At 53.7% G+C, this 15,610-nt stretch overlaps 1 protein-coding gene across 2 annotated transcripts in view; it reads left to right on the top strand.

Moving 5' to 3' along the window:
- Positions 1–15,610, top strand: part of GRIK3 (glutamate ionotropic receptor kainate type subunit 3) — a 212,749-nt gene that overhangs the window by 143,383 nt on the left and 53,756 nt on the right. For both annotated transcript variants that reach the window (XM_074334406.2, XM_074334407.2), the window contains exons 4-7: positions 1,549–1,730; positions 4,038–4,091; positions 10,963–11,136; positions 11,772–11,915. In XM_074334406.2, coding sequence (XP_074190507.1) covers positions 1,549–1,730; positions 4,038–4,091; positions 10,963–11,136; positions 11,772–11,915 — 554 coding nt within the window. The remainder of the gene's footprint in view (positions 1–1,548; positions 1,731–4,037; positions 4,092–10,962; positions 11,137–11,771; positions 11,916–15,610) is intronic.

Here is a 15,610-nt window from a genome sequence, read left to right as displayed (position 1 = left end):
CCTATTTGGAGTTAAATGGAAAAGGGAAACATCTTACCAATTGCTCTAGCACAGTTTCTGGAAGTCGCCTTAGTAGGACCAGTTGGTGCCACCTCTTCATCTCTAAGCCCATGCCCCACCGACTAGGCTGGGGCCACATGCTGTGCCTTGGAAGCTGAGGATAGATCCTTCTTGAATCATATGGACTGAAAGAGGGGGACAAGTTGTTCTCTAAAGAAAAATCAGTGTTGTTAGCAGGGGAAGTGGAGCCTAGCTGAGTGCAGTGCAGCCAGGATGCAGACACCACTTAGCCCTGCGTAGGAGCCCAGCAGATGGGCCGGGGTGGGGGGGTGGGGGGGTGCCTGTTTGCCCCCCTCCCCCCCCCCCACTCAGCCCCATGCTGGCTCAGGTCAGGGCAGAGAGAGCAGCCAACAGGCTTGCTTCCAAGCTAAGCAGAGAGGCCTTAGCAAGAATGGACCTTGAAATAGGGACGGAAATGAACTTAATTAGACCTAAGCAATCCATTTGTCTCCAGGAAATGACATTTAGTTTTCCCTGGAAGTCCCCAGATTAAGTGGTTTTGCAAAATGCTAAGGTGGAGGATGGATTTTTCGTTGTGGGGAGAAAAAAGCAGTAAGTCAATCCAATTATGGAAATTTGTATTGAGCACCACTTAAGTGGCAGGCCCTGTGCGAGGGGGTGTGGGGATCCAGCCCCTGTTGTTAAGGAGCCTGAGACAGGAAGAGAGGAGATGAGGGCAGAGGAGGCCGGTGCTGAGGGAGGAGGCCACCAAGTTGGAAGAGGTTTGGGGTGGGGAAGATCTTGTCTGGACAGAGCAGTAGGGGTAGGCTTCATGGAGGAGGCGGTTGTTCTGAGCCTGGAAGAATGGGCAAGGTTGACGTCGGCAACCTGGCCTGGGGTGGGGGGTGGAGGCTCAGCACAGATACCACCTGGCCTTATCCAGTCCAGTAGTGGGTACAGTTGAGCCTGGAGCCACCACTTGTGCCCACCTCTTGGAAGCCGACTGCTAAAGATGTTTAGGAAGATTACGTCCATGCCTCACATGTCACAGGGGCGGGGGAATGAAGAGGTTTGGCCTCTGGGACAGTTTTCATAAGTCTGTATGCCCCTTCTGCATTGGAGAGAAGCAGGTGGGGGTGCCAGTGGGAGTTTGCTCTCTGTGATGCGTACTTTTGAATCTACGTGTGTACATGTATCTGTAGACAATTGCCTTTATCTACGTGTGTACACATGTGTTTATCAGCCCAAGTGTGTGTCCTTCCTATATCAACATGCATGTATGTGTAAACATGTGTATGTACACACATGCATGTGCCCGTGCAGGTGTGTACAGCTGGGTGCACACATCTGTGCCTGAGTGTGCTAGTGCCTGTGTCTGGACACGCGTGTCTGTGTCCGTGCACAGATCTCCATGGGCCACGCGTCTGTATCCATGTCTGTCTGCAGACCTGTAGGTACAGGTATGTGTATGCACGTGAGTCTGAAGGTGCCTGTGGCTAGGTACACATGTGTGCACACGTGTGTCTTTTGTGTCCTGGGGCCTCTCAGGGCTCATCCGACTGCAAGAGCTCATCATGGCCCCATCAAGATATAACATCCGCCTGAAGATACGCCAGCTCCCCCTGGACTCTGACGACTCGCGCCCTCTGCTCAAGGAGATGAAGCGAGGCCGGGAATTCCGCATCATCTTTGACTGCAGCCACACCATGGCGGCTCAGATCCTCAAGCAGGTGGGTGAGGGCTGGCCAGCGGGAGGGGTGCTTGGGATCTGCCGCCACTTCTCCCACCACCCCTTTCCCAGATACAGGCATGATGGCAGCCAGATCTCAGTTTGACCCCTAGTGTGCCTCTTTCTGGCTGTATGACCTTGGGTGCTCACTTTGCTCTCTGAGCCTCAGTTTCACCAGCAGCAAAATGGGCACAGGGGTCCTTACAGTCCAAGTTGCTGTGAGGGTGGAATGAGATGATGAATGAGCAGCCACAGCCAAGCCAGGTGCATGGAGGGTACTGAGTAAATGCTGCTTTCCATGCCACCTTTGTGCAGGTGGGAGGTAGGGGAAGCCACATAGGACAGAACACTTCAGGGAGCACAGAGAGGCGGGGGGGTCTCGGGAACAACCCTCGGAGCTCCACACCTCCCTGCCAGGCACTCATCCCTGTAGCCCACGGCACTTGGTCTTACTCTCCCATTGCTAGGAGGTTTATCGAGGTTCCTCACACCATCTGCTCAGCTCTGCGGTGACAGTGAGCAAGGAAAATGGCTCCTAGTCCTGAATGGGCCCTGGTCCCGGACACAGCCTGGCGTGGCGTGCTGGGCATGACAGCCAAGCTCTGCCAGCCACCTAAGAAATAAATAGCAAAAGTGCCCACAACCCCCTCCGAGGTGCTTCGGAGAAACCCAAACACTGACTGGAGCCAGTGTTTCAGTGTGAAAGGAAATGATGTGGTCACAGAAAGCGTCCCTGGTGATGGGAGGAGGCGTTCCGGGGAACTCCGACCCATGACCCGGTGAGATGCAGGTGGCAGGGAGGAAGCTCCGGGAGGGCAGGAGGAGAGGTGCGGAGTGGGAAGGGCCAGGAGCGGTTTTAAGGCCTGGAGGGGCTCAAGTTCCAACCTCCAGTTAGGCCGAGAAGAGGTGCCCAAGGGACAGGCAGCCTCTGTCTTCCCTGAGGAAACCCCACACCAGGCTCCTTCACATAGTGGTCAGAAAGCTCATTGGAGAATCTGAATCCTGCTTCTGCAAAGAGCAAGCGGTCCCGGGCGTCATGCCCTCCTTTGGATGGAGTGAGTGGTCCCTACCTCACACGATTATGGAGGATTCATTGGGTGGAGGCAAGGAGAGTTTATCCCGGTGCCGGCAAACAGTCACTGAGTGTGGGCATTTTAAAGCCTCTGTCGAGTAATCACACACTCCCCGGAAATACCTTCACCCCCACCCTCCCAGCCAACTGTCCAGCGCACCCCCTCTCTTCCCAGCGTGTGTAACAATAATAATGACAATCGGACTTTGGTTTACTGAGAAGTCACTCAGACCCAAGGACACGTAAATCCTCATTTACTGCCACGGTGGGAAGTGAGGACAGTTTTTCATGCCCAGTTTACAGTGGAGGAAACTGAGGCCCAAGGGGAAAGTAATGGGCCTGAAGTCATTGAGACTGCAAGTCAAAATTTACTCCCAGGTCTGTCTGACTTGAAAGCATCTAGAATTAAAAATGAAGATTCTGGGCTCAGCTAAATACTGAACTAAACAAAGGGAAGCGTGTCTGCTTACTAAGGACTTCTCTGAGCCTTTAACCTGGGGATGCAGGTTGTAAATCTCCACGAGGAGAAAGAAAGTGAAGCATTTTCAAAGTGTACTTAACCTAGTGACGTTTTTTCCCCCAGAGCACTTTGTGGGCCCAGCATTGTGAAGAACTCTGTAGAAAATGCATTATGGTCATTAGTATTATCCATTATAGGCCTCTAATAAAATACATAAAATGTATGTAATGTAGGCTTCATGGTGGTATGCAGTAATTCCACAGCAGCCACATGGCCTGCTGTGTGGTCAGCTCTTCCCAGGAGACTGAGACAGAGGCTAGACCTTCCTCCTGGGCCTGGTGGCACTGGTGGGGCCGGGCTCCTGCACCCCTCTCTAGAGTCTGGATGCTGAGCTCAGCTGAGTGAAGTCAGGGCACTTGAGAAGGCGTCATGGGCTGATTCCATCAGCATTGCTCTGAGTGTGGAAGGCCCAGAGAGGCGTCCGAAAAAGACAAACAACGAGGCCCTGCCCAGCCCTGAATCTTTGGAGAGTGTGGCCCAAGCATCTGCGTTTTAGTGATTGTTTATTGCTCACTCCCATGTGAAATCCACTGCTGTGTGTCAGCCAGTCATTCTCACCATTCAGAGGGGACCTCCAAGGAACTGCCCACCCCAAGCCGCCACCTCCCCTACCCCAGTGCCAGTGTGTCCGGACGCCCAGTCCTCACCCCAGGGTGGCGAGGAGTAGGGCCTGCGCGGTGTTTCTCGCGAGTGGCTGATGCTCTGCTCTCCCACAGGCTATGGCTATGGGCATGATGACCGAGTACTACCACTTCATCTTCACCACTCTGGTAAGGTACCTCCGGGCCCTGCACAGGTTGGGGTGGGACTCCCTTGGGACAAGGTCAGCCTGGTGGGGACAGGGGCTGCAGCCAGAGGAGGTCCAGGCTGGACCTGCCTTCCTAAGGCCGTAGGTGTGCCCCAGGTAAGGGCACAGAGATCCCTTTGTGGCCCACCTACTTTGAGAAGTGCCATCGTGTTGTGTCTAAGGGCAGGGACTCTAGAACCTGCTGGTGTGAAGGGAAGGCCCTCGCTTACAGGCTGTGAGACCTTAGGGAAGTCATTTAACCTCCCTGCCTCAGGTTCCTTCTCTGCAAAATGGGCATGGTAATGGCTTCTACCTCCTAGGATGGTTGTGAGGACTCAGTGAGTTAATAAAGTAAATGCTGAGAGCAGTGCCTGGTTCATGTGAGAGCTATAGAAGCATTAGCTACCATTATTATGCTGACCCTCAGCTCCTGGCCCACACTTCCCCATGCATGTCTCAGGCCACTTTCCATTCTTGTAGCATCCATGCTGAAATGTGCCCACTCACTGTCAGCCAGGCCAGCCCACCTACAGGCTCCAGATGGGTCCTGTCCAAACTCTGAGAACATTTAGGGCCATTTAGACCCATTAGGATAATGAGTTGTGGCCTGAGATGAGCAGAATAAAGAGATCCCTCTGCCAAAGGGACACCAACACCCAGACACCCTGCTTTGGAGCCAGACCCCTTGTGACCTCACTGGGGCCCTGGGTGGACTCTTTCACCCAGCCCAGGTCTGGGGCAAGTGACAGCATCACTGACCACCTTGTTACTGAAACAAGCTCCTGCAGGCCCCTGACTGGTTCCTTCATTCATCTGACACCCAGTTGACAGTCCTTACCCAGCCCTGTGCCCAGCCAAGTACCTCAAGATGATGGGCACTGAGGCCCTGCCCTCAAGGAGCTCACATCCTGTCTGGTCTACAGCGCTAGGTGTAGTTCCTACGGCAAACTTGAAGCATCACAGGCCTGGACAGATGGCCACAGGGGCACAGTCGAAGGAGATGCCAGGTGCTGAAGGCCCAGTGGAAGATGGGAAATTTGAGGCAGGCTTTACAGGAAAGCAGATGCTTGAACTGGGCATCAAAGGGTCAGTAGGAGTTCACCAAGGAGCGAGAGGAAGGGTATGCCACGTAGAGGGACCAGCATAAGCAAAGGCCAACAGGCAGCTTCGCTCTTCAGCGGAGGGCTGGAGCTGGCTCTTTCTGGCTGATTGCGAGAGCGATTGTGTTCATCTCATTTCGCCTCTGCCACTTATCACCTCTTTCTCCGAGTGTTACTCACCTTCCCCAGGTCAAATTGCTGACTGGACAAGGACCAGTCAGTGTTTCGACGGGGCACACTATCTGAGCATCTGGGGCTGGACAATTAATTCACCATTCCAGAATGCCCTGTCCCCACTGACTAATTTCCAGGTTTGGTGACAAATAAATAAATCCCACCCCACATTCTCAAATGTCCCCGAGGTGGGGGCTGGGTCATAGCCAGATTGTAGAAACCACCCTTGGGACACGCAACCACTCCTTGGCCAATCAGCTGGTCTCTGTTGATGGGAGGAGGAATACAATGGGCCTACAGAACCCAAGACACGGTACTCAGCAGAGGGCGTGGGGCAGTGGGCGCTTTCTTCAGAAGTGGCAAGAACAAAATCCACACATCTCACTTAATTCAGCCGCCCTGAGTATTGCCCCTTGCCCACTCTGCCCGCAACAGGGCCTGTGGTTAAGCCCTCTCTGGGCCTTGTTCCCAATCCTAGCTCCAAACAACCAATAAAAGCCATCTCCACCTGCCTCATGCCTCTTTCCGAAGCCAGAGGAGTGTCCCCTCAGAGCTGAGGGAACGGCAGAGCCTGAAGCTTTGGACCCACAGCCCTGCAACCTGGCCCGACCTTCCAGGCAAGACTCTGGAGAAGGCCCCACCCCAGTGCCCTCCACATTAATGCCATTGCCAGCTGGGGTCAAGGCTGGAGTTCTTGGAGGGAGTCATAGGGCAGAACCCTGGTACCCTGGGGCCCTCCTCTACCCCCAGACAGTGTCCTCTTCTCTCAGTTTTTTATTTCCTTAATTTAATCATTCATCGACTCACTTATCCAGCAGCCATATACAAATTTTCTCGCTGTCTCAGGTACTGAGCTAAGCACTTAGGTGGAAGGAGTGTGTAGAGATGGGCCCAACACAAAGCTCACCAGCTCATAGGCTTCCTTCATGCATGTAAGGATCAAAGACTGTGCCTGATTCACCTCTGTATCTCCAATAGTGCCTGGCATATAGTAGGTGCTCATGAATGCCTGAATGAATGACCACAATACAAAGTAGATAGTAAATAATCAAATGACCAACATCTTTGTCATAGCAACAGCTAAGACCATGGACTCTGGGTGCCAGTCTGTCTGCCTGAGTTAGAATTGAGATTCTTCCACTTCCTTGGGAAGGTTACTTCACCTCTTTGCACCTCATTTCCCCATCTATAAAATTGCACAGTAATAGTACGGCCCATAGGATGGTTATGCTGGGCATTAAATATGTTCACGTCAGTAAAGCACTTAGAAAAGTACTTGGCATTTGGTTCTCTGTAAGAGTTAAATCAATTCATTAATTAACCCCTGCTTATGTTTTCTGTGTACTCAGCATCCCTCATCTCATCCATAGCAGGTAAGGCTTCCCCAGTTTTACAGAAAAGTAGAAACTGAGGCTCAGAGAGGTCACTGAGGGACCTCTCCGAAAAGAAAGGGGCCAAGTAAGAATTGTCACTGTCAGCTCCAAGCCCTCTGCTGAAGCCTGTCATGCTGCGATCCTGCAGGAAGTGTTGCCTGGCCTTGTCTGGCTGCCTCTGATTCCACGTAGCCAGTCTTGATGGTCCTGGCCCGGTGATTGACACTAATGGGGCCACGGAGCCTCCACAAATCCCAGCAGCGCCCACACTTCACAGGTTCCAAAGCCCTTTCTCCACATCGCTGATTTTTCCTCTTCACAGAGCAGAGTTTGTGCTCCCTGTTGAATGATGGGGAAATCTGGGACCAGAGAGGTTGAGTGACCTGCCCAGAGCCTCCCAGCATATCAGTGATAGAGGCCCCGGCTCCTGACTTTCTTGCCCCTGCCGTTACAGCCAGTTACAGCCCACTACCCTTCCTCCCCATTCCTCTCTGAGAGTTAAGGAGAGCAGATCTCTCCAAGGAGGCACAGCCCCTGCAATACAAACAGTTCTGCAGTGGAGTATGTGGGGTGGGGAGCTACCAGGGTATCTCCCAGGAGCCCCCCACATGCCAGGGCATCTGCTGTGTCCCCTGGATCCTCTCCCCTAGCCTGTATCCTGCTTCCAGCTCCAACTCCAGGCCCCTCTTCCAGCCCTGTTGGCTTTGGAGTCTACCTGACAATTCTGCCTCTGTGCCTATTGGTCAGTCGTGGCTGTATTGGGAGGGCAGTGGCACTTGGCATTTATCTCCTTCCCTTTAGGAAACCCATGTCACCAACTCTTTGCCTCTAAAAAATTCTCCAAACTTGCTTCTTCCATGCAGAAGACATTTTAATTACCCCAGCTGCCATTATCTGTTCCAGCCAGCTTTGAGCCATTCCCAGATAACCCCACGTTAATCAGCCCCAGCTGAGCCCCGGGTACATGGCATGTGTAGGTAAAAGCCTGGAGGTGAAAAAAGAATTATAATAAATTAATAGATAAGCAATCACAATTAATGCCACTTCCCAGCAATAACAGTTATATCATGGGGAAGATATTTTCATCTGTCATTCCTTAAGGCGATGCTTTCCGAGCCTCAGCTTCTACCCAGTCAGGCCCATGGGGTGCTAATGAATTAGTCTATTATGTTATGCTGAATGTTTCTAAAAGGTCCCTAGTCGATACTGAATTCAGTGTGTCAACATTTGGCATGGAGAACAGCAACTTTCTGCCAAGCAGCAAGGTTGTACACAGTTCACTGTGTGCAGCATTTGGGGTCTCAGCCTGGGGCAGTTTGGCTAAAGAAAAAAAAATTGGAGCTGGACAAAGAGATCTCTCTACCATCTCTCTGTTGTCATTGCCCTCATGTCACAGGGATGGCGCACTTGGTGCCACAAGCCCTACAGCCCTTTGTAGCTAAGCCCAGGCTTGGGGTGACAGGGAGGAAGTTGACCCTAGCACTGCTACCCCATCAGGCCCTCTCCCAGGCTGTGACTGCCTACAGCCACAGTGTAAGTGTCAGCAGTCCAAAAGCTGCCCCTGAAGGCTGGAAAAGCTGGTGTCACCAGCACCCAAGCCCCCACTGAAGCCAGAGATGCCACCCTTCCCACTGAGTGTGGTTGGCCTCTGGTCCTCGAGTCACAGAGGCCTTAGGCAGGCTAATTCTTGGCATCTTTCAGGCCTTAGATGTCAGGTCCACATTGAATTGGAGAGCCCTGTGCAGGGGGAGCGCGAGGAGGGCACCCACTGGGGGCAGAGCTCAGCTTGTCTTCCCTGGCCTGCAGTTCAGCTCTGGCCCCAAACTTGCAGACACAACTTTGCAAGACACAATCCCTCCATCTTCCCAGACGCGCCTCCTTCAAAAGTAATTTGGGTAAGATCTCTTGTTCCTGAAGCCGTATTCTTAAGGGTCTCATCCACCACCCAGACAATTTACCAAACCACTCTTAACTTCCAGCCCCATAGACATCTCCCCCTGAGAGGAGGATGTGAAGCACTAGTCTCTCTACCCCAACTCTTCCCGGTGATGTTTAGGTGCCCCAGAGAGCTATTCAGCTGGCTGACCCTTCTATCTACTTTGGTTGACAATAATATTTGGCTCAGGGGGTCATAGGGGAGACAGATGCAGACACAGACAATTCTTATTAATGGGGTGAAATCCCAGAGGCCCCAGGATAAGAACAGAAGCATCCCTGACCCACCCTGTTGTGCATGTGTAAAGGAGTAGTCAGGGGAGGCTGCCTGGAAGAGGTGACACTTGAGCTGCATCTCAGAGAATAGCCCACCCAAGAAGGGTTGAGAAGACAGGCGTTCCAGCCTGGGGATAGACCACAAACAAAGGCACTGACTCAGGGATGAGAAGCTGCATGAAGGGGACAGGGTCCAGTGAGGAACGGGAAAGGGAGATGAAAATAGTTTGGTGTTCGTGGGCCACAAGGAGTGGGACATGGGAAGGGGTGGGAAGGAAAGTGAGGCCAGAGGGGCCAAGAGCTCTGTAAACTATACTCAGGCATTTGCCCTTTGTTCTGAGAAGGCAATGGAGCCATTGAAATAGATGAAGTAGGGCAGTGACAGGGCTGGGTCTCTCCTTCAGAAAGACCCCTCTGAATGCTGTGTGGGGAGTGCCTGTAACCATGCCCAGTGGGTGTGAACTGGGGGCCAGGGGGCATATGCGTCATTAAAGGGCCGACGGTTTGACACCATTACTCCCCTGATGTGTAACCTTGAGCAAAAGATGTAACCTCAACTGAACCAAATCCACTGTGATGGATGTTACCCCTGATGGCTGTAGCCGTAGAGAGACAAGTGGTGTCCCCAGCCACTCTCTCCTGGCATGTGATGGAGTGACAGAGTCTAGGGACGAGGAGAGAGGATGGACTGGGGTCGGGATGGAAGCGGCTTGATGAGGGGAGAGTGTGGAGAAGAGACAGGGGATGAGGCGCTCAGACAACGACCTGAAGACTCAGTTTCTCCATGAGTGGGATGGGGCCAATCTGGAGTGTCAAAGTATATTTTGTCAGAAAGTTGAACACACAGAATGAAACGTGTGTCAAAGGCAGCAGGGCACCAGCAGGGTGGCAATGCTGGCTCAGAGAGCTTTGAGGGACTGAGTATTTAGGTATTTGATGGGGAAACACTTAGAATGAGGCTGCTAGGTTAGATACAAAATTGATTCATGTCCTCAGGGAGATAAAACCACAACCCTGGGGATTACCTTTTTTGTGGACAAAAATCTACAAGTGAACCCAGAGTCTGGGCCTTTACCCAATAGCTGAGAGTGAAGTCAAACCCAGGTACGTTTTCCAGGAGAATCACATAATCCTGGGTAGGCTGGGAAACCAGGTTCCCATACGACATCGAAAGGACATGCTGCTCTCCTGCCTTATTTCCAGGCTGGGGGTAGGTTTCCTTAGCAGGATGGAGCTCTGCTCTGTTTCTCATGCTACCCCCCACCCCCAACCCCTCTTTTCAGCTTAGCACCTGGCTTCTTCCTCTGTGTCCAACCCCTTTCCGCGGAGCTGCAGGGAGAGGCTACAGCTGGGCTGCCCCATGTAGTAAGGCCTGTTTTCCTAGCCCTTAGGCCAGGGCCTGCCCATCGCACCAGACTGGACGTGACCTGCCCACAGACAGATAGGCTGACCTCTGGTCAGCTGCTCCTCGGAGGCAGGGGTGAGGAGGCCCTAGCTGGTGATGTGGGGAGGGGGGAAGAAAAGAGGGCCAGGGCAGGCGTACTCTTTGAGTCCCAGGCAGAAAAGCCTTTGAAAATACCCTCCTTTGGGAAGTAAAACACTCCCTTCAGCTGAGATGCTGAGACCCAGTGCCTCCCCCAGAGAAGGAAATGACCATAATGACCATTTGCAAGCTCCTTTGATGCTTGAGGTTGGGTGTCTTATATGAACTGCTTCACCAGGTCCTGTAAAGGAGGCACAGCCCCATTTGGTAGGTGAAGAAGCAGGCTGAGTGACTTGTTCAAGGCCTGGCCATCCGTGGGGTCAGCCACCAGGGGGATGGGTATTCAGTCAACTCCAAGTCCAGTGCTCAGTGGGGGTTCCCACCACTGGCCTCACTGCCTGCAGGGCTCTGCAGGAAGCTGCAGCAAGAGCTCTGGGGCAAGCAGGGCATGTGGAAAGGGGACTGAAGCTAACAGTGGACACACCTTTATTTACACGAACCTCTCTCTGTCAGGATCTTTACGCGCTAGACCTGGAGCCCTACCGCTACTCGGGGGTGAACCTGACAGGGTTCCGGATCCTCAACGTGGACAACCCCCATGTCTCAGCCATCGTGGAGAAGTGGTCTATGGAGCGGCTGCAGGCGGCTCCCCGGGCAGAGTCCGGCCTGTTGGATGGAGTGATGATGGTATGGCGGCAGGGCGGGCCAGACCAAGGGCTCCCCTTGCCCTTCCTTCTTTTCTCCTTCCCTTCCTTCCTTCCTTCTTTCCTTCCTTCCCCCTTTTCCTCCCTCTCTTCCTTCCTTTCTTCCTCCCTATTACTTTCTCCCCTCCGACTATTTCCCTCCCTAAGACTTGCCACGTGTCAGACGGATCTTAGGCTAGGAGCCAGGGACACAAAGGAATCAGACGTAGTCCCGTCCCAAGGGTGGGAGAACAGGCATGTAAACAGGTTACAGGGAGCTGGGATCAGGACCAGAGGATCCTGGGCATGGGGAACTTCCGGCTATGACCGGCGGAGGCTGAGGACGCAGGAAGGAGAAGGCGTGGGCAGGGCCCAGGCAACAGCAGGGAGGTGGGATGGCGTGGGAGGTGCTGCCAGAGGTCTGAGCTGCTGAAGGTGGGAGTCAGGTGTCTGCAGAGCAGCAGAATCAACCCAAGCCTGACCTCTCATCAGGGGCATGGACAAGGTCACTTCTAGGGCCTCATGGCCCTTCCCTTCCCAGGACCCCATGTGTCTGGTGGGGAAGGGGAAGGGTCAGGGCATGGTGGGCCGAGGACACTCTAGAGCAGCTCTCAGGCAGGCCCTGGATGTCCCCTCTAGACTGATGCCGCCTTACTGTATGACGCCGTCCACATCGTGTCCGTGTGCTATCAGCGGGCGCCCCAGATGACCGTGAACTCCCTGCAGTGCCATCGGCACAAGGCGTGGCGCTTTGGCGGCCGCTTCATGAACTTCATCAAGGAGGTGAGTGCCCCTGCGTCCCCCACAAGGGCCATCTCCCTGGGGACCGTTGGTGCTGCAGAGCTGCAGAGCTGTCAAGGGCCCAGGTTTGAGAGTCAGATTCGATTTCCAATCCACATGAACTCAGGCAAGTTGCCTCACATCTCTGAGCCTCAGTTTCCTTGAGTAAAACTGGGCTTGATTGGACCAATCTTGCAGGGTGACTGAGAGGCTAAGTCCTTGGCACAAAGTAGGTGCTCAGTGGTGGTCGACATTGTTGGCGGCAGCAGCATGGGCTTAGAGTACAGCAGATGACGTTCTTCGCCTCCGGCTGTGTGACCTCGGGCAGGCCCGAGAGCCTGTGAGCATTTGTCGCCTCATCTGCACCCTGGAGTATGAAGCATGTCGGCCTCACGGGGATGCTGTGAAGATGAAAGGAGACATCAGTGGAAAGTGCTTAGCGCAGGACCCGGGGCAGAGGAGGCTGAGTAAATAACAGCCCCACAACTTCCTCCTCACGTCAGGGGCCATCGGCCACTTCCCCAACGGGGCCCCCGTTCTCCTGGTACCATGACACTTGTAGAAAAGTCCCATCCGTGAGGCTGATTCCGAGGAACTGGAGAGCAGAAACCTGTCCTGCTGCCCAGGTGACCATGGAAACACACACAGTGCCAACTTTTCATTTCAGGGGACTCTCTCTAGCACCGTTGTCCTTGTAAACTATGGATGGCAGTTTATTGTTCCCATTTTACAGATGGGGGAAGCTAAGGTCTGCGCTTGTATCCTGGCTCCATCCCAACTGGTTGTGTGACTTTGGGTGAGAAGACTAACTCTGATCCTCAGTTTCCTCAGCTATAACATGGAGGCAGTAAGCGTGCCTGCCCCAAAGGTTTGTTGGGAAGACAGTGGAAAATCATGCACAAAGCACCTAGCCCAGGGCTGGGCAGAGTCAAATCCTAGTAAATGGTAGATGAAAAAGGTTCAGGGGAAGATACTGGGTCACAGAGAGCAACACCAAGTGCAGTTAGGGGATGCTATCCAGGAGGGCTCTGTATAGGCAATCTCTGTGTCGTGATCACAATGGACCAGAAAGGAAACCAGCTGCCTTGGGAAGCCATTTATTCAATAGCTATTTGTGTGGGCCTGGTGGGTGCCAGGTACGGAGCTAAAACAGGTGAGCCCCTGCACTCACAGAGCTCATAGCCTAGGGAGGGAGGCAGACAGCAATCAAGGAATCACATTAATGACTGTAGTCCTACACCAAAAGGAAGGCAGTGCTAGGAGGGTAAATAACAAAGGGAACCACTACCTTATACTCAGCATACAGGACAGCTTTCCCAGTGGGCCCGCGTTCACCGTTACTGCTTGGATGAGGCCAGTGACAGCTCCTGCTGCATTTTGGAAGGGCACTAAGGAATATAGATGAGATACAAGCTTGAGAGTTTGATGCACGTGCCTTTAGAGTTTATCTCTATCTTTTCCAGCTGTGTCTTTAGACAAGTTCCTGGCTATCCCCAAGCATCAGTGCATTACCTGGCCAACACCATCTCATCGTCACCGTGAGGGAGCAATTAAGTCTTTGGCCCCCTCACCCCTGGAAGGGACTGTAGTATGGGTTGTTTTGCTACGAGAGGGCCATGATGCTCCCTTCTCATCCATCCCCTCAAAATTGCAGAGGAAGTCCGATTGTCCACTGCCCCGAGCAAGGCCTGGGCGGCCTGGGTGGCCTGGGCGGTCAGCAGGTCGTTCTCAGGGAGCTCTGAGGCCTGGCTTTTACCCCCCATGCCCCCTTCCTCGGCAGGCCTCCAACTCAGTAGCCAGAGGCTGGCGTGAAGGTCTTGGTGACCCTTGGGAGCCAGACAAAAGTGGCTTTGAAGCTTAACCACTTTTCGGCTGTGTGACCTGAGACAAGCTACGGAACCTCCCAGAACTTCCTCTGTACAACGGAGACAATAGCAGGGTTGTTGTAGAGTTAAGTGAGTTATGGTGTGTGTGAGACACAGGACGCCGCCTGGCACAGAGCAAGTATTGAACAGATTGGCTGCTATTACTATTGTTTCTACCAGGACTGTCATCATTATGGCTTCTTGTTCCGTGGTGGTTTTTAGCTAGAGAGGATCTCCAGACCTCATAGTTTCAGAGCCCCCAACTCTGTTCACCCCCTACCCCTTGGAATGGTTGAGGCTCAGTGGTAAAACCCAATGAGATCAGATTCGTCATTGCCCACACCACAGAAAGGGGAGGCCCCTTCTCCCTCCAGGGACTGACAGGACAGCGTAGGTGTGCCTGCTCCTCCTGTTTCCTGGCCTCCTGCCCAGTGTATGGCCCTCATCGCTCACACACCTTTACAGAGCGCTTTCAGAAACATCTCTGTCTTACCTCCGTTTTAGGGTGTGGAGACCAAAGCCCGGTGCAGCCACGTGGCTTGCCCACGGTCCCACGGCTGACCACGACCGGGTTCCAGGTGCCCTGCTGGAGCCCGGCACAGCCTTCTCTCAGACCATTTCCACATTGCCCATCTCCCCATCTGACTGCATGACAGTAAATCATTTTAAAGACTTGGCATTTCCGAGAGGAGCTGGAAAATGCCAGGCCGGAGTTCAGAGCGTGTGAAGCATCTTTCATTTAGCGAGTCCTGAGCTGAGGCTGGAAGGGGTGGGAGGGCTGGGAAATGTCACGGGGAGGAGCTGCCAGTGGCTCCCTGCCCTGGCCCTGGCCCTGCCCACCGCCCACAGTCAGGCCGTGCCCCTGCTGGCATTTAATTCCTCCACAGCTAACAAGGAGGAAGGCTCCCTGCAAAAGTGCAGGTTTGAAGCCACCTGCTGTGATTTCCCCTGGGGGCCAGGAGAGAGCCCAAGGATGTGGGAGCCTGCAGCGGAGCGGGCGGTGGAGGGAGCTGGGAGCCAGGCTGAGAGAAGCCGAGCCTCTGTGTGAGGTCACAAACAGTAGTCTTCACCTTCTCTGATGCATGTTGGACCTCCGTCCTCAGCCTCCGGCTGCAGCTCCCTGGGCTCCATAAATCTCCCCACTTGGCTTGGCCATGATGACCCCAGGCTCTTCAGCTCTACTCCTGCAGAGAGGGGTTCTGCAGCACCCCTGCTGGGGGCCTGCACAGCTCAGTCTCTCTGGAGCCTCAGTGTTCATGAGTATAAAATGGGGTCAATGGTGGCACCCACCAGGCAGGTTCGTGATGAAAACGGAATGAGCTCATGCCTTACAGCTGCCCAAATGCTTATAGATTCCCAAGCATTTTAGTTTGGGATCTACAGCTAGGCCTCCAGGGATCTGTGAACCCATGAACTTGTGTGTCAAAGTGTGAGGGTACTTACTCCAGGGGTGCTGGGGACATTCAGGGAGCCTTTCTCAGGACCTGCAAGGGATTATGGCCCCAGCGTATGAGGAACCCAGTATGGCCAAGCAAGAACTCCAATATTCAGACCTTTCCCTGTCCCCATGCTCTGGGCCCTCGGACCAGGAGGCTGTTCCCCAGGGCTCCAGGAAGTGTGGGTTTGTTCTTCCCCCAGATACAGAAAAGCCACACATTTGGGCTTTTACCTGTGTGCCAGCTGCATCCTAAAATCATGGAAGAGGGAGAGGAGGGAACTGCTACAGCCTGAGGGGTGGGGGCCCTCGGACCCCCACCCCCACCCCACCCCGCTGCAGTTTGACTCACCCTCTTATCCCCTCTGTGAGCTTGGGGCCCCTCCGGGCCTGCTTCC

Source organism: Rhinolophus sinicus, chromosome 14, assembly GCF_057876585.1.
Source record: "Rhinolophus sinicus isolate RSI-liver-muscle chromosome 14, RSI-T2T, whole genome shotgun sequence".
Lineage (NCBI taxonomy): Eukaryota > Metazoa > Chordata > Mammalia > Chiroptera > Rhinolophidae > Rhinolophus > Rhinolophus sinicus.
This window is presented reverse-complemented; position numbering and strand designations above follow the sequence as displayed.